Genomic DNA, 19,122 nt, shown 5'->3' with positions numbered 1-19,122 from the left:
AGCTCTACTTCCTAACACCTCCAATGTAAAAGCAATAATCCTAAAGCACTTAGGATGGCAACTGTACTCCTCATCTCACACCCTCAGCTTTTAAGAATGCAACAGCTGCCAAAATGTTCAAGGTGGAATGCTAAGTTGGAATATATACCCATGCCACTGCAAGGACTTTTCTTCTCAAGAAAACCCCCACCCAGATTGAAAGTATTCATAATATTTTCCTGTTCATACCATGGTACCAAGCAGAGTTCATCTTAAACACCTACCAGAAGGTATGGTGTCTGATATCTCACAATCTTCTCCCTTGCTTTCAGCTTCTTGCTTTTCAAAAGTTTCCAGTGACACCATCAAACCAGGATTTGGAGCAAAGATTGCAGAGGTGACGACCACATTGTGCGCTTCAGAAACACAATCCAATTTTGATTACCTTGTTTCAAGAAGTTGTTAATTTTACAAGAATAGCAGGCATAAGTTCTAGTAAATATACAGGAATCTCAGTGCTAGTGGCATCAGGTAAACTCAGAATTCGAGGAACAACTATCATTGTTCTATAATCTTAGGGATTTCAGAAGATGCCCTAGAGTGCCCAAAACTAACTGGCAAGAGGTCCAAAACACATTTGATACAAACATGGTCCACAGTTCCCAAAAACTGTGTGTATGTGGAACAGACAAAAGAGCTGCTTTTTTTCCCACCTGTTTTTGGTTTTTAGCCTGCTATGAAAAAGAAAAAGCTTGCATTTGATTTCAAAGTCACTTTTCCATAAAAGGTTATGGGTTGATAATTATTTTGATTTCTACAATCAGCCAGCAAAACATTACATTAATTCCGAATCTCTTACTGAAGCTGGACAAACTCTAAGCTACTCTGTCGCTTGCCATCCCAAAGAGAGTCTCCTGTGAACGAGGATTCCTGACAGGCCACCAATTACCATGCATCTTGCTAAGAATTTGTTCATACTAAATGCATAGCAAATAAAATATTTCAATTTTCAAATCATATGAGTTTTGATAAAACAAAGATCAAAAGCTGGTTTTTACCTTTAATGCCTTCCCAAAAGTCATTTCGGTCTCTTCTTACAGATGTAAACTTGCTCAGGTCATGGTATGTACTCCAAATGTAGACATATTTATCTTCTGAACCACTTACAATGTAGGTAAAGTCATGGCTAAAAATTCAAAGAAGGAAAAACATTCCTTTTCTTAGCTGTTCAAGCATGCATTACAGTAGCTTTGCATTTCTAAACTCTGACACTAACTGGGCTACAGCCCAGTAAGTAGAGATGATTTAATCTGGGAAATTTATCTAGAGCAGGGGGACCGAGCAAGATGATCTCCCAAGCTCTTTTCCAACCTCAGTTGCTGCACTCACAGCAATAGTAATGGACACACATCATACTGTCCACAGGATGCAACTGCATTCACTCATCCACAGGAACTCCCCGCTCATCACTCTTGACCAGAGCCTTTTACCTTTGCATTCCTAGCCAAGTGACATTTCAGAGGCTCAGTTTCATGCCCATGTAGATTATTTAAACAAAACCCTCTGTACTTCAGCCACAGCATTTCCTAAATCCAGCAACTCGATTGTTACAATACTGTCTTACCTAAAGCTGGCTTTGATTTGGCTGCTGCTGTTGACATAACCTTTGTACTTCATAGACAGAGACAGATCTCTTAGGTCATACAACCTGATTCTGGAATCATTTGATGTTACTAGTATCTAGAAAAGAAATAAATTTAGGAAAGGAGACAATTAGCCATCTGTAACCATTTTTTCACCTGCACATTAATCAGAGCGTAACGTCATTAAAAGAATATATATTCTATTTTACCACTACTTAGTATTGTATGAGCCTAAATCAGCAAAGAGTAAGGCTCATTTTAGCAGTGCTAAAAGATTCGGCACAAACTTACTAAGCATTAGATATAAACATCAGAATTCAGTACTGGGCCAAAGCTGCACTGAAAGACAGTACCTTATTTTCTCCTGGCAAAGGTTCAATGCCAGTAATTTTTCTTCCAACTCTATTTCGACCTCTGGTAGAACGCACATGTATTTGTGTGTGATACTTCAAGTGCTGAAAAGATAACAAAATGTGTCCCAATTTGAAACAATTCTGTAAAAACATTAGTTTGCTTCAAGCTCTAACACATTTGTTTCTTGGTATTTAAATAACCATGACTTCTAAATTTGTTTGTTATTTAACATAAAAAAATTCAGTCTCAAGTTTTTTTACCTCTGTGTCATAAAAGATGCATCTTCCATCGTAGGTGCCTATGACTGCATATTTGCCATTCTGACAGAAGTTGGAAGCTGTAATCAACTTTGTCTGCCCATCTACTTCATTCCATAATGCCACCTTTTTGTCAGGAATGTTCCAGAGTCGGAGTTTTCCATCCAATGAACCACTTAAAAAGTACCTGTCGTCCTGAGAACACACACAAGGTTTAATCTCCGCTTGTGCTACAAGTATGTCTCTACCTTCCTTAAAACCTTCCCACGCCATTTCCAAACAGCTCCTCTACAGAATTTCCCAAATAATAGCCCTCAGATGAGCTGATCAAAACGTTTAAGAAATTTGTAGAAAATGGAATTCAAATTCTTACAGGTTTTTGACAAGATTACACACAGGCAGTTATACCTCAGGTTAGAAAATTGCTCACTGTTAGCACAGGTAGTTTCTACCCTCTCAACACTAACCTTACCAGGACCTGAAAGTTCCTTTCATAGTTTCCCATACATCTACTAGTTGTGTATGTTTAGGGAACACTGACAAACACTGTTCTTCCACTTGAGTTCTATTAATATTAGGAAGCTTGATTACAGTATATTTAAAAAATAAGTTGAAAGTAATCTCTGGAGGTCTCTGATCCACCTCCCCTGCTTGTAGCAAGGACAGTTCCAAAAGTTTGATTAGGCTGTAGTGGGTTATATTCTGTCAAGTTTTAAAAATTCTCGAGGATTCTGTGGTCTCTGGACAATCTGTTCAAACTCATAATTATGATTTTTTTCCCACAAATATTTAATCACAATGTCCCTCACTGGAAATTCTAATTTTTCAGAAAGTTACTCTACACTATACCAGCTGTGATGGTACAGCAAACAGACAATTATTCACTTTCCACTTCACATGTACACATGGTTAAACCCCATGAACAGTCCCAGTGAAGTTCAATGAAGATGAACACAAAGTTCTGGAATATTATCCAGGAGGCATATTTTTGAAGTGCACAAAGTCTATTATTCAATCATTTTACTTTTTAATTTTAAAAAAAGGGAGTGGAATGTTGTAATTTAAATTCTACCTCTCCAGAAGTAAGAGGGCAGTTACACTTACCCTTGGATGGAAAGCTATAGCAGTGACAAAGTCTATATGCTGGAAACAGCAAAGACATTCTCTTCTTGATATGTGCCATAATCTGACAGTTTTATCCATAGAAGAAGAAAGCAAGAAGTAATTCTGTGAAACGAGAGAATTCCACAGTTATTAACAGAAATGAAAGTAACTGGAAATACAGAAGCAATTCGATTGGTAGAGCCTTACCAACTTCTATGCTGCCACGAAATTCAGCATTTTAGCTTATCAGATAAAAAGGTTTATCCAAATTACTATTACTGATTGGTGCTTTCCTTAAGAGCTGTACACTGATCCTTGGTCACAGAAAATTATCTGGAAGAATCTCTGAAAATTAATACTTGGAATGTAGTTAAAGTATTCAGAGAAGAAATGACACGACAGACTTCAGAGATGCCTGAGATGCTTCAACCAGACTGTGTTCCTAAAAGTACAACTGCATTCACATGTGGAGAATTATCTGAATAAGTCTGATGTGAAACAAGGCAATTCTCTAATTTTAAAACAGATGTATGTATTCAGCAACTTCAAAACGTGTACACTTTGCACTAAAAGTGAAGTATACTGAAGACAAGAAAAGCAGTAACACCATAAAACAGAAACCACACAGCTCCAATGGAAAATCCTCCCACTCTAAATAATTTACTTTCATTACTGAATACACAACTGTAATTGTTACTGGTCTGTTTGGTTTTTTTAAGACCACTCTTAATTACACAAGCACAAGAAGGTTGCTCATTTTGTTCCAACTATTTCAACTAGAATAAAACATTGCCTATACAAAACTCTTGACTTCAAGGATCATTTCATATTGTTTAATGTATGGTTCCAGTGGCAACTGACAACAGAAAACAAGGAAAACACAGAACTGTGTAGCCTGTATTAAGGTGCCTTACTTTAGACCAGGAAAGATCAAGAAGATCTGCTGTGTGGCCTTTGTATTTGCAAAATGGTCGTTGACGAAATGGGGCATTTTTATCATCTGGGTCTTCATCAACTCCACTGCAAATCTGTCAGAGAAATGTATAGAAATATTACCAAATATTAGCTGGAAAAATTAACAATGAGGCACTTACTGCTTAAAAAAAGTATAAGGACAGTAACAATTTGAACAACTCCTACTACTTTAAAATAAACAATATTGCACTAATAAACAACTGAAGTAAATGTCAAGTACAATGGGCTGTGAAACATCATCCTGAAATTGCAAAATTAAGAAGTTCTAAATTTTCCATTTTTCAGCTCTTATTCAGTGGGATCAGTTTGACAGGAATTTAAGCAAACACCTGAAGATAAGCTTTTGGAACAAAGTATATCAACCTTAAAAATTGTGTTCCACTTCAGAATATAAACTGTGAGTTCAGGTTTCCAAGTTTCTAGTGCATATCATGAATGACAACCTCCTAGTAAGAGACCAGTTCAGAATTAACAGGTGTAAAATAATAATTTTAAAAAGCTCTAGAAGTTCCTATATAAAACCTCTCCAGGAAAAAAACTAACCCAAACAAACCCAACCACTCAAAACATTTCTGGTGTGTGTGGCTTATCAAGACCACTCATTTACATGAGTTAAAGAATGATTGCTGGCCTCCCTGCTTCCCCCTCTGCCAAAACAACACACGCTAAATAACACTACTGCCAAGATCTTCACTTAAACCCTGATTTTGTCATCTGTTTCTTACACTACTGGAACCTAAAAATAGAAAAAACCCCCACCTTAAATACATTAATTTTAAAGGCAAGGTTTACTACAGTATCCGGAAACTACAAGTAAGAGTGTCTGAATACTTTTCTTCAGTCATGTTCCATTTTTTTCTACATGGATATGAAAAATTTAAATGTGTCAGGTATCATTATGCTTCTGAGAATCCCATTGCTCACTTTGGCCTTCCTCAGAAAAAACATCAAGTTAAGACGTTAACTGCAAGTAATGGTCAGAGATAAAACACTAAGACAGGAAATTCAATTATGTAGGGTTTTTCTCCTTAGCAATTCACTCAGCAATCTCCTCTGGCAGGAGGCCGCAGCACAGCTATGCAGATTTTGTAATGCTTTAAATTCAATGATGTGCTTGCACCCCTTGTACACGGGATTAATGTATTTGATTGAAGACATCTATTGATATGACAGATTGACAAAAAGACACAAAACAAGAGCTCCTTAATGTGTGTTTGGATAAAGCAACAACGAAGATCTGGGATAACAAACCAGACCATCTCTTCCCCTCTCAATACCTTGCGTACCTACCCCTGCATCGGTATCAGACTTGGAAGAATTCAGGCTCTCCTGAGAGGGAGAAGGGGAGACACGTCCTGGAACATAGACAGAAACACCATGGTCAACATCAAGTTCCCAAATACTCAGAATTTTTGCTGTTTCAGAGCTCTAGCCATGCATAGAGAGATACCTTCTGTGTTGTACTTCATGCGCATGTTATTGAAATAGTCAAAGGCATTCTTTAAAACCCATATCCTTACTACGTTGTCCTGCCCTGCAGATGCCAGTAATCGACCACAGTGAGAAAATTTCATTGTCCAAACAGCACCCTGTCAAAATAAAGAGATGACTGTTTGAGTCACAAAACTTGCTTTTCTGCATACCAAAAAGATGTACACAAGATACCACAAGTAAAATAAACTGTAGATCAAAGCACTGATAAGTAATTGTTAAGACTGGTGGATTGTGCAACACATGCAAAAACAGTTTCAAAGAAAAAGCCCACAGGGCAGATGACTGCAAGAGAGGAGTTATAGGAGGTCAGTACTACCACAGAATTCCACATAAGACTGGTACAGTTGTCTGATGGACTCAGAATCTCCTGTTTGTTTTGTAGAACCAACAAATACTTGTAGCTGCACTTGAGGTTCACACTTTTTTTAAAGTAGAAACTGTGATTGGTTACACCAACTGGCAACCAAAATGGGTACTACATATATTTGTAATATTCATAATTGGCATGAGGGTTTTGCAAAGCCTCTGACGAGAACAATTCTTTCTCCATTGCAAAGTCCAAAGAGTTACTAGTCAATAAAACATAACCACACAAGCAGTATCCCTTTTCCTCCTGCTACTGAATAAAGAGCTACTAGGCATCTGACTCCATCAAGCTCCACCAATTTGGAGGAATTTCCTAGGTTTAAGAAGTCAAATACTGGCATGATGGAAACTAACACAGCTTACCAGTAGGAATGGAAAGTTCAGTTGTGGATGAAAAGCTTGGAATCTCTGGTCACTGACTGCTGTAGGTAATTACACTAATCCCAACACTTAGAGATAAGGGATTGCTTCAGATGTCAGACATCTGCTGTCAGCAGAAGTTTGGGAAATCAGGAATACTAGAATGTATTCCAGACTCCATAGGGAATCATGCACACTTAAAACAGTGATAATTAGGTAGCTTTTCTGCCTGATTCTCCACAGGCATCTCTGCAAATATCCTATCCTGGTTTCTCTCCACCTTATCATTTTGATCCATATACTCTATTAATCTCTCCTGACTTATGCCTCCAAAACCTATTAGGTATTTCTGTTCAATACTTGCATTCATCTGTCTAATAGACTAATTTATTTACCGCTGAGCACGTCAAGCTTGCTGCTCTGTGTTCAGTTCTGGTAGTGGAAAAGAGCCTATTTCAGCCTAAAGTTGTAACTGCAGGAACAAAAAAAAACCAAATACCACTTAATGCCATAACTCTTCAAAGGAGAGCTCAGGAGAATCCCTGATGCCTAGGAATCTACATGCTTTTTATCCCCTGAAGATCTGGTCAAACCACCCAAGTTTTCATTTTTTTGCCAGACTATTATTTTCCAGAATGAAGCTTTTCACGGAGAATAAGCCTGACAGTCATTTTTGGAGGTCGGCAAGTAGATGAAAGCGAAAAGTTGACTCTCAGGCTGAACAGATTCAGCAAAACCACAGATGGAAATTGAGACCTACCATATGCTCTCCACTGAGATCCTGAACAACTTTAATTTGTTCAAAATCATAAGGTCCCTTGAAGCCATGTGCTGCTTTGAACTTAACTGGTCTTGTATAGGGCATCCCTTCATCATCACTGGAAGAGGGATCGTCTTGATCTGTGTGAAAGACTAAGAGGAACACAAATTCAGCACTACATATTGCAGCACCCATTTAATCTGTTAGTAATCTTTTTGGTTGCAGATTAGTCTTGAATTAGGCAATTTTAAGATCTTAAAGCAAAATAAGAACAGTATCGCATCAAGGTCTAAAAATACATCTGCATTAATTTTAGGCTACAGCGAATCCAAACACTGAATACTGAAAATAAGAACTGCTATCAATTTTTGTTGTGCCCCTTTCTTGGCACCTGTCTTGCATTCAGCAGATCCTGCACTTAGTGATTTCTGTCAGTTTAATGTGTGCTGAAAACGAGGCTATTTGTTTCTTCTCTCTGAATACACTGAAATGGCCTGGTGATTTGCCCATGAAGTATAAGAATTGCAAAAGAACTGTGGCCAACAGCCAGTGGCAACACAAGACACTGAAGTGCAGCAGTTCCATGGCACTTATCTCAGGCTGTGGTTACACCACCTTGCTGCAGCACTAGAAGTCTGTCTGAAAGATACACTGATGAAACAAGAAGGGAAAAATTCAGTTCTAGTTGGGAAATCTAACAGGAGCTCAAGCTATATGAGAATTCTAATTGTGGCACTGGTTGCCAGAAAAAAATCTGATTTACTAAAGTAATGAAGATAATCCCCACTTCTACCTTTGTTGGAATAACTTCCCAAAAATGTTTACATTTTGATATCAAAACCTCTTTCTAACAAGCGCAACAAAAAATCAGAGTATTAAGCTGGTTTAGTTGAAAAGGTCTCTTAACTATTACTTTACAAGAATTTATCCTTGTAACCTGGTCATCTCAAAATGCCTACTAAGCTACAAGGTTCAACTCTAAAAATATCGTACCACCAACTGTAGAACAGTGGTAGAATGCAGCAGTGTATGTTCCTCTGCCAGCTTTAATTCCTAAAAGCACAAGGATAAACCAACTATCCTATTAAAAAAAGAAAAAAAGGATTGAGTGTCATTTACCTTCATCTCGAACACTCTTAACCTTATTTACAGCACGTTCACCATATTCTTCAGCAAGGTGCTTTGCTTTCTTTACAGATTTGCCAAGGAACTTCTTCAGTTGAGTCCTTAAAAGCAAGGGTACCTTTTCAACACATAATAATGGAAAATTCTCTTTTTTTTTTTTACTACTATGAATCAATAATTTTGATTTGAAATGAAATCTTATTGGTTTTCATTTCTGCTTCTTAAAATAAGCAGTAAATTTGACAGCTGTCATGCAATCTTCAGTTCAACCACAGAGCTACAGGCTTATGTAAAATCAGGTATCACTTGTAAAGTGATTACTTAAAAGGTAACTTGTTCAGGAGTCAGAAGGGAAGCTTCAGCTTAGAAAAATAAAATCTGTTTTTTCTTTCTAGGGAAAGGAAAAACATAAAACAACATCTTACGTTTTCTGTTTTAACCTCCCTCCATCGGTGTCAGTTTGCTGTGTCTGCATTTTGTCTTCATCATCAGACTGTGCTGCATCATTACTAGGAAATACAGAAGTGATTTTTTAATGGGATATCATAATGAATCTAAATTGAGTGAAACATTAGTAAAGTAGGCTCTGCATTTTAGGATCCATCTTTATTCCTCTATGTAACACATTGGAAAAACATGGACATTATTTTAATCACATAATAAACAGGTTTTTCAGTTCTTAGATACCTTGATACTAAAGCTGCAGACACTCTGCAGGTGCCAAAGATATATTATTCCCTGCCACAAATTTCAAACTTAAGCTTATAGTGACACTTTGAAAGCTAAGAGCAGACAAAATACATTAAATTACTAGGAACTGGTAACATGTCACTTTGTTCTCATACCTTGCTTTTTACAGATCACATAAATTAAAAGTTATTAATTCTGAAATAGAAGTTTTTTCACAAAAGAGTTCTAGAGAAGTGAGCTTTTCAATAATATATCAATGCAAAAAACCTAGAAATTGTCTGATCATAAATTAATATAGGCCTTTGAAAAGAACATCTAGACTGACACAGTTTTCTGATCATTAAGCACGTGTCTTTTTCTATCAAAGATTGCAAAAAGACTCCATTTTACATATTAGAAGGAGCTAAAGCTCTATTAAGAACAGGTAAACCACAAAGCGGTCAGCTGTACTAATGACAACAGATCTTCAGAGGAAGTCTCCTATGGAAACACTGAAAAAACTAAAGGAGGTGGTGGCATGAACAACATCTAGTACTTGAACGTAAACTGTTTAATTCAGCATAGAAATGACATTTAGTACATCAAAGGCTAACTGGGGATCAGTGGATTTTCAGATGTACTTGCTTGTCAAGTTCCAGCAATATCATCAATTTTTAGTAAACTTGAGAGAAGTTGATAAGGAGCCTGGCTCATTGAGAATTAGCTCAGATTAGTCAGACAGATGGATTGGGGCTCTTTTTACCTGCATATAAGCAGCTTCTGTTTATGTAAAAACTGTAAGAGCAACAGCATCTTATGAGCTGAAAGCTCTCATGATTCATACCTGACGTATTCTTTAGTTCTCCTCATGATATGCAAAGTCAGGGGATTAATGCCTGCTGGCAACTTTTCTTCTGCCAAACTCAGAGGTATTTCTTCACCTGTATCAAGGTTTTTTATCATTACACTTGCTAGAATTTCCTATGGAAAAAATAAGATGTGAAATGGAGAGAACTTGATTAGACTTGAAAACCTAGAGCAAAACAGATGAAGACTTACAAATTACTTATTTTAATGGGAAGTTCTGTAGCTCACTATATATTTATTTTACAAAGACTAAGCTTAAATTAGCATGTTAGTGCAAACATTATCAACCACTAGACAAAGATGGACAGTTACATACCACAAGCTTCAATTTCATAAATCAAAAATGCACCTATAGAGACATCAACCACTGCCTGACACCTTTCATGCTAATATCAAATATAATATGTACTTAAAAGACATTGCAGTCTTCCCCTTTCCTACTCCAGCTGCTGTATGTTAGGTTTAGCCAAAGGCAAACTTAACATAGAGGAAAGGAATTTAGAACTGACTAGCACCACAAAGGAAAAGGTTTATTTGGATTATCTCATGAATGCTTACATAGGTTCAGCAACAGTTAAAAAAAGCTATACAGTGATAGACACGAATGAAAACTTACAAAAGCCAAATATCATCAGGATTAGTGGAATTATTAACTGAAGAAACTATTTTTTAGTATGAGGAAGATAATTTTCCTATTGCTGACTCCTCCCCCTTTTAGACACATGACAAAATGCCAGGTTTGCTGGTGTTCCCTCCCATGAAAATTCTTTGATGTGTTTGCATAGCTACCAACACAAACTTGATGGCATTTCAGGTCTGTTACAACTCACACTTCCAAAGGCTAATGCCACACGTGACTTGGGACACAAGGTTCTTAGGTGGACAAAACCAGCTGTGCCATCACTCCTATTTCCCTTCCTGGTGACATCATGGAGTGGTTCAGAGAACAAGGACACAACCTGTGACTACAACAATTCATTTAACAGACAGGGAAAGCAAGCACAAAGGTGTACCATGTACAGACCACAGCCATTGATACCTCATCTGTGAGCTCTCTGCCAGAGTTAGACCTGGGTCTTTGTGGTCCAAGTACTTCATTTGTTGTTTGGCTGTCAGCTGCTTTCCCATTTTCCTGAAATTGTGCAAACATAGATTACATTACTGTAACACTGAAGCAATGGAAAATGTTACAGTTACCAAACATACAATCATTTCCCAATACCTGTGCAGTGACGATTCTATCTCCACTAGTTGCACTGGCCAAATCCAAGGAAGGCTGCGAATCTTTGGGCACACCCTCTGTCACTGAACTTGAAGTTAAAAGACCACCAGCTGTGAAGCTGTCTCGAGAAACTGAAAAGAGATTTATTAGAAAGAAGAGCATAACACTTGCCATAGGCATCAAATCCTAACATCAGTTACAGGCCTGAACACCCTTTCTGACCAGTTTGGTATTTTTTAATGATTAACTGCCACCAAATCTAACTTACAATTATGTATTTCATATACTGTTGTAGGTTCAGGCATGATTTCACAACTAGGCCTCTTAAGTTTTATTAACTTCTTTTTAATAGTAATTTCTCTAGTAACCCAGGACTACGTATTTTCATAAGACCTGAGTCCACACCTTGACTTACATTTCTATGCAAATACAGACCACACATTTTATTTGAAGTAACTGTTTTTAAGCTTATGTATTGATGAGTCAACTTCTTCTTGCTATAGCTACAGCTATTTTAGTAGGAAGTCTTACTTTACAAGAAAGGATATGAATGAGGAAAACTTCTAAAGCAGAAAGGTATTACTTCATTGTAATAAGCTAAGACTGTTGAAGGATTTTTTACCCATCACCTAAACTAAATCACAGGACTGAATGATCCTTCATTCAAAACACAAAATATAGTAACCCTGTAGATAAGTAAACCCATCTAATATAGAATACTTGCCTTCTAAAACAGGTTTTTGTACTTCAAAATCCAGTTCACTCTTCTTCTTCCGGGGAGGTGGAGCTGGCCGTGCAGGAGGGGGTGGTCTTGGGGGAGGAACATTCGTGGGAGGCGGGGGCCGGGCTGGGACAGGCTTCTTTGTGCTCGAAACTATGTCAGGCTCTACAGTCAGCTGCCTTGGTGGTTTTGCTGGGGGCATTTCTTCTGTTGTAGAAAGGTCTTTGGCAGATAAATCTGAAGCCACTTTTTCCAAAGTATTTGCCTCTTTCTTGTCTGTTATGTGCTCTTTTTTTGATGTTTCTCCTTGTGCTTCAGTTTCATCCATTTTATGGTCAGTTGCATTTGTTATTTTTGTTAGTTTATGAGATTCCTGTTGGTCAGAACTAAACAAAAGCTTCCCAGACTCCAATTCAGCATCCTTACACACACTCTGATCCTCTGGTTCTCTAGTGTCTTCTGGTAATGGCATTTTAGTAACTAGTACTTCTGGGATATCACTAATGATACCTGCTCCAGAAATCCAAGAATTTGCATCTGAAGTTGGAAGAGTAAATTCCTTTCCTCTAGAAGCTAAAGAATCATCCTCTAGTTGTTGGGCCTTCTGGCTTTCTTCTATAATACTGTCAATAATCTAGAGAAACAAAACCAAACCATTCTACCAGACACCAGCAGGCAATTCCTGGGTACACAAACCAGTCAGCCTGCACAATACCCACAAGAAGTCTTCCACTGAAGAGTTGTTTTATATAGAAAGTGCATTTTGTTTAAAAAGGAGACCAGAACCCTGGTGCAGAAATGGGCATATTCAAAAGACAAAACAAAGTAACTAATTTCCAGTCTTTAATATAGTTGAAGAGAAAGTTAGGAAACAAAAGCTGTTAACTCTTCAGAGTTCTCATGTACTGTTAAATATGATCCTTTAAATTATACAAATAATTCAAAACTGGTGAATCCTAAATATGTTTTTAGAACACTTCATTTGATTTTTACCCTTTAGAGGAACATTCTTACTAACATTAAGAACTAATTCTAACCTATGGTAATTTCAGGATAAATATTGATCATTAAATTATTTAATATTTTTAGTGTGATGCTGGAAGCTCAAAGCAATATTTAACTAACCTCTTTTGAATCATCTTGTTTCATTTCTCGTACAAATGTTTCATTTCCAGCTTTGTGTAGTTTATTGTCCATATCCTACAGAAGAAAAACTCATAAGACAGTGGTACTAACTTCTTCAGTAAGATGATCTAACAAAAATATAGCTCCAAAAAATTAAAAAGCATAAAGGACAAGAAATCTGACACATTTTCACAGATTACTGCTGTCAGATGTTTAAACAGTAATTCTCAGTACACAAGTATTATTTCAGAGTCATGCACAGAAAGGCTGCACACTATGCAACAAAAAAGGCAGTTATATATGAGAGGCTGCAACCTCAACTAAAATCAAACTGAAGGCAGCATGAAGTTTAGAAAAACAAACACGTAATAATCTGCAGCAAGGAAATTCCATATTAAAATATTTTCTCTTTTCTTTATTGGCTTTTAGGAAAGGATGCAAGAACTGTATAATAGCCACATATAGTAGAAATTATTTAGAAATTTCCAAATTAAGGCGGGCAGCTCTATCAAGTGGTCACAAATATGCTTCTGAGGTTCTAACATGGAATCTTACATTCTACAATTATTCCTAGTGCACATTGTATATTTTAGCCATCAGTCATCTTCATGCAGATCCTTCCAAAATCCAAATAAGCTGAACTGATAATATTCTATTTGTGAGTAAATATTTTAATCAATTCCTGCAAAAATTTAGGTTCAGAACCACAAATAGTTTATACCATAGGATACTGCTTTAACCTCAGGTGATACAGACCAGTAAGAGCTTCATCACACACCTTCTCTTGAACGTGAATTATTAGAATCCTAAAGAGTATGGGTTAGGAAAAAAAAACCCTTTAAAGACCATCTAGCCCAATGAAAGGCCACAACATCACAGTGTCCATAAGCACATATATCAGCAATATCTAAAGTGCAATCTGATGGAATGCTTAACATTGGAAGGGATCTGCAGAGATCCAGTAAGTAGCCCTCAAAGCAGAGCCAGCTAGAACATGGTATTTTCAATCATTTGTCCCTGGTTTTTTATTTAGAGGGACTGTCTAGTACAGATATTTAAGAAATTTCTCCTTAGACTTTGTCTAGATTCTCAAACAACCAAACAGAACCTCCAGAGCATCCAACATATTACATTTGAAACTCCTCCCTGCCCCAAACTCTTGCTGACATCCATCTTGGAATGTTCTGACCTAAAGAAATGGCATATTGTGCAAAGACAGCTGCAACTACAGAAAAATTTCTTCCTCCCTCTCCACTCCCTTCCCCTCCTGCCACAAAGTGTTTCTACTCTAAATGCAAGCTCTACTTTACTTTATTATTAAAATCTATCTTCAATCGTATGATGACTTAAGCACTTAAGTGTAATCAGTGCCTACAGAAGCTCATTATATTAATTTCCAATTCTGTTGACATTAAACTCACACACCTATTAAACTTTGGACTTAGGAAAATATTTCTTACCCATTCCAAGACAAACAATACCATTAGTCACACATTCACTGAACTGATATGATACCAAGCAGAGAAGCTACTACTCTTTCCACCTTCAGATATTTAGCTTTGAACAAGTGATTCAGGAAGATACTTCAAAAAATTAAAAAATCTAATAGCAACATAGAGAACTTCATAGCTAATAATTCATGAAGACATTAAAGTTAGTTTTGAAGTTCATTGATTGCACAGAGTTTAGAGAGAATGATAAAACAACATTGCTTGAAAGGCTTACACATGTAATATTTAATTATTAAAGGGACATCAAATAGAACACAAAATGGGGAATAAGGCCCTGTTCCCTAAGAGGTATAGCAAGATTCAGTATCACTGTTAAAATACTATTGATTCAGAGCAGAGTACTGCTGACAGCTCAGAAACACCAGCTTCACTAGGATTTCCCAACACTTTGCAGACAAAAATACAAGCCTTCATTAGGCAGAAGTGTTGTACAGCACCACCTTTGGCCTTTCTGAGACCAGGAAATGAGTGTTATTTGCACAAGGTTTCAGCTCCTCACCTATTCACTGTGTGCTGGATTCAGCTGTGCTGTCACTATGCATAGAATACCAGTTACCTGCATGGGAAGTGGCAGTGCTGTCTCATTAAGCTAAATATAGTGTTTATCTTCACATATCCTAGAGGGGAGGCTTCTGAAGTACAAACATTAAGATTTTTCTTATTTTGGAGACAGAAGAGAGCACAATCAACTATGTCATATAAATCAGGACCAAAAACCCAGGTGGCTACAGAGGCTTGCTTACTACTCACAAATCAGTTGAAAGAGGGCAGTTTAATAATCACATACAGCTTAATTAAATTGCACATACACATTTCAGAATAAAATGAGACACTGTAACATACCCTAAATAAAATGAAAGCTGGAATTTCAAGACAAGCACAATTGCTACCTACAACAAGGAAAGTCTATAATTTCCTCTGTGTGCAGATGCCAGGGCACATCTACATTAGGTGGAAATACTCAACCCTGTGATCATCAACAAGCGCTTGATTGATTTTAAGAAGAAACTCACCTTTACTACATGGGTTCCAATTTTTGTTGGTGACCTGTTAGAAAGAGAAGATAGACTTAGGTAGAGTTCAAAGACAGTAAGCTTTGTTTTAAACAGTCTATAACACAGCCTTCCTTTGCAGGAACTGTATACTTGATAATTTAGATGAGGAACAAAGTGAATGTTTTTCACATCACTTGTATACAAGTTCCCTACTCTATACCACACACAGATCCAGAGTTTCTACAAACTCTGAGAGTTTATCAGAAGAATCTTCTACAAATCACCTTTCTATCACCCCTTTCTAATAAAAAGATGTTACTACGAGTACAAAACTAAAAACATTTTGCATTACAGAGATTTTAAAATACGCATGTGTATGCCAAGCATTGGGTGGACATTAAAGAAACAAAAACTCATGTAGTGGTTTCACGTTTACTAAATTCTGGTCTTAGTACTCTTTTTCTGTGGGAGAGAGACTAGGAGAAAAACAAAGCAGGCTCAACCTTAAAAATGAACAAATAGTTTTATTAACACACACTAAAAGAATAGAAAAAGAAAGTTGGGGGAAAAAAAGTAAAACAAAACAGAATGAAACTCCAAAAACACTTTTCCCTCCTCTTACAAACTGTTCACTTTTTTACAAAACAACATAAAGAGACAAAACTTGTAATTTTCAGTCAGTTTCACTCTGACAATAGTCTTTCATCAATTCATTAGGGGAAGAGTCTCTCTTAGAGTCATGGATTTCACTGACAACTTAGAACAGTTCTCTTGTGGGTTTTTTTTAAACTGTCACAAAACCAGCCACCCGGAGAAACTTGCTTTTGTGACCCCTCCCATTAGCATGTTCCCAAGCTGCTTATGGGTCATGGGTCTTAGACTTTTCCATACTGGGGTGTCACCTTTTAAACAGGAATAACTCCAAAAGCAAAGGATTCTCCATCTCAAGGTACAGAGATATCTTCTCACTTCTTCACTGGCGCAGAGGGCTTCTCATCTCTATCTTTGTTTAAGCATCTTATAGGATTAATATTACTTAGTCCATCACAAACACTTTTTCTCAAATCTACACACAAATCTAAACAATCATCTTTCCAAATGATTATCTTTTTCATGATTTAAAGGAATGATCTAAATATAGAGTTCATTTCCATGGCTTAAATAAGAATGGAACAACCAACTCTTCAACCTTCTGTCCTAATAGTCTTTTCACTCTCACTCCACTGACTTTATGCTGTTTTTTTCTTTATGTTCACTCTGTCCCTTTCTTTTCTCTCTCAGAGAAGGGCCAAGCTGTGGAAGCTTCATGTTGCCAGGAAAGGGTTAAATTTGCCCAGAGTCTTTTTCTCTCCCGAGGTAGCTCTTGGTATTAGATGTTCAAGGCTGCACTGGTGAGGGAGGAAGAACTCACACAGAAACATCAGAGATCAGAGCACCCAGGCAGTCCAGAATCACAAAAAAACCTAGGCAGGATCATAAATGCCTTCTCAGCCCACCCCTCGGTGTAAATCGGGGTGGCCTCAGCCTAAATGGTGCCTATAGCTCTTATCAGGGGCCCGGCAGAGATCTCTCCCTGTTCCAGGAAGTTTGGAGAAAGTAGTTGTTGTAAAGCAGCAACCTCTCCTTCCCCCCCCACACCCGGGAGCCGATAGAATCCGGCCAGGCCTCAGGCCAGCTCCCCCCCAAAAAGGGGGGAGCAGCAGGCCCAACTCGATGTTACCTGTCTCTCTCTGGTCAAAGGACAGAAGGAAAAAGCCCACCTACAGGAAATCAAGGGGTTTTATATGGTACTTCCCAAAGTCGTAGCCAACAATTTTCAGTGGTCAAAACAAATGCCAATATTCTAACTAGCCCTCTGATAGGTCCCTGTCTTTTCTAAAGCAATTCCCAGGTCCTGACCCGGAAAATCATTCTACATTCCTCTATAACTAAAAAACCAAACTGTACTAACCCATGACAACTCAGAAAGCAGAAGCACAAACACTGCAGTACCATCCAAATCAAGTGCCCGAATTCTGATCCATAGAGTTGGCACTACCACAGCCACTCTGCCCTTCAGACTCTGTAGCAAACCTAAGATCTTGTTTCTAATCAGGACATTTGGTATAAATAGTGACAAAATGCTTTGTAACAGGAAGGAACCGGTGTGCACTACTTCCCAAAATACACACTTTGAAACAGTGACTTTGCAACAGCAACCACTCACATACCACCTCTCGTTACACTAATTACATGAAAGAACAAGCTTAGGGGTAATGGTATAAAATAATTACTTCTTGTCAAGTCAATTCAATTAGTGGATGGTCAGCTCTTATTATATCCTGAACTTATATCTTCTACAAGACCTTCAGAATTCTGGAAGATATTTAAATATTGAGTCACACTGCTTACTCTGACTACAGAATCTTACTGATACATAAAGGAAAGGACTAAATTATTTTTCCAGGCTTCTTCCACCCTGAATTGTTCTATGATTTTATCAGTTTGTCAGTCACAAGCAAAGACAAAGTTACAGATTAATTCCCTAAAAGCTTACTACCAAATGAACTACCTGGATTGCACACATATCCCAGCTGACAACCAAGATCAGTGACACTCTGAACCCCAAGTATCACTTGGCACCAAGCAGTACAGACAAATATCAAGATCTCAGGCTCATTTGTCCTTCCTGCCTCTCTTGGTTTTGAAAGACAGTTGTCTGCTAAGGAAAGCTAGGGACTCCCTTGGAATGGAGAATGTAAACCCCCTTCCCTCCAAATTATTATAATTTTGCAATTAGGGACTTTCAGGAAAAGATATGGGAAATAGGACTAACAGTTCTTTACTAGGAATACTAAAAAAAAAAAAAAAACAAAGAAAAAAAAAACCAAACAAAACCCACCAACAAAAAAACAAGGAAGCAAACAAAAATCCTGGAAAAAGCCTGACAGAGTCAGGGATATGACCTGGCACCCTGGTGATCAGGGTGTTGGAAGCAGTCCAAATAAGTCCTCCTGGAGTAACAGATGTGGTTCTGTGGAGTAGAGATGGTCCTGTAGAAAGTCCAGTGGTGACGAGATGGGTCCGGTCTTCCTCTGGGAATCCAGTGGAAAAACAGGATACCTTGTGTCCATCAGCCCCGGTTTTTATCTAGCTAGGAACAGCTGGCTCCCCCCCCACTGGGTGCAGCATCTCACAATGGGATGATGGAATGTGTCATGTCATTGGTGGGCCCTAATTACCCATTATCAGAAGATGTCCCCCTGGAGGATGGAGGGGTGGTGAAAGAGATAAGAAACACTGCCCCACCTGGTTTTAATGGCTGGGCCATTATCAGAAGGCATCTGCCCTCCTCCTCCCTGGAGTCAAAAGGATAACACATCTCCCAAAAAACAGCTTTCAACAGATGAAATAGAATACACATTTTTAGGTTACATAATCCAAGACAGCCTCCAAAATCGTTTTAAGGAACAATACTTCCTGAAAAAGCCCACAACTATTTCCATCTGTTTTTTTAAGAATTTCAGCTCTTCTTTTTACCATCTGGAAGCATTTAATCACAAAAAGCAAAGATCCCATTTATACAGCAGAGCTAAGTAAACAAGAAATAAAAACT

At 37.7% G+C, this 19,122-nt stretch overlaps 1 protein-coding gene across 3 annotated transcripts in view; it reads right to left on the bottom strand.

The window, feature by feature from the left end:
• LOC120764949 (WD repeat-containing protein 44-like) overlaps positions 1-19,122 on the bottom strand; it is a 31,956-nt gene that overhangs the window by 7,656 nt on the left and 5,178 nt on the right. For 2 of the 3 annotated variants that reach the window (XM_040089127.2, XM_040089128.2), the window contains exons 2-19: positions 15,546-15,579; positions 13,022-13,096; positions 11,900-12,530; positions 11,176-11,306; positions 10,993-11,085; positions 9,931-10,067; positions 8,843-8,926; positions 8,412-8,518; positions 7,293-7,444; positions 5,763-5,901; positions 5,603-5,667; positions 4,252-4,365; positions 3,338-3,460; positions 2,237-2,428; positions 1,976-2,077; positions 1,604-1,719; positions 1,038-1,165; positions 264-395 (exon numbers count right to left, since the gene is read on the bottom strand). In XM_040089127.2, the coding sequence (XP_039945061.1) occupies positions 264-395; positions 1,038-1,165; positions 1,604-1,719; positions 1,976-2,077; positions 2,237-2,428; positions 3,338-3,460; positions 4,252-4,365; positions 5,603-5,667; positions 5,763-5,901; positions 7,293-7,444; positions 8,412-8,518; positions 8,843-8,926; positions 9,931-10,067; positions 10,993-11,085; positions 11,176-11,306; positions 11,900-12,530; positions 13,022-13,096; positions 15,546-15,579 (2,555 nt within the window). Of the gene's footprint in view, positions 1-263; positions 396-1,037; positions 1,166-1,603; positions 1,720-1,975; positions 2,078-2,236; positions 2,429-3,337; positions 3,461-4,251; positions 4,366-5,602; positions 5,668-5,762; positions 5,902-7,292; positions 7,445-8,411; positions 8,519-8,842; positions 8,927-9,930; positions 10,068-10,992; positions 11,086-11,175; positions 11,307-11,899; positions 12,531-13,021; positions 13,097-15,545; positions 15,580-19,122 lie in introns of those variants that run through there. The other variant, XM_040089129.2, reaches the window with a different exon arrangement.

This window comes from Hirundo rustica, chromosome W, assembly GCF_015227805.2.
Source record: "Hirundo rustica isolate bHirRus1 chromosome W, bHirRus1.pri.v3, whole genome shotgun sequence".
Taxonomy (NCBI): Eukaryota; Metazoa; Chordata; class Aves; order Passeriformes; family Hirundinidae; genus Hirundo; species Hirundo rustica.
Note: the sequence above shows the minus strand (reverse complement) of the source record. Positions and strands in the feature narration are given on the sequence as shown.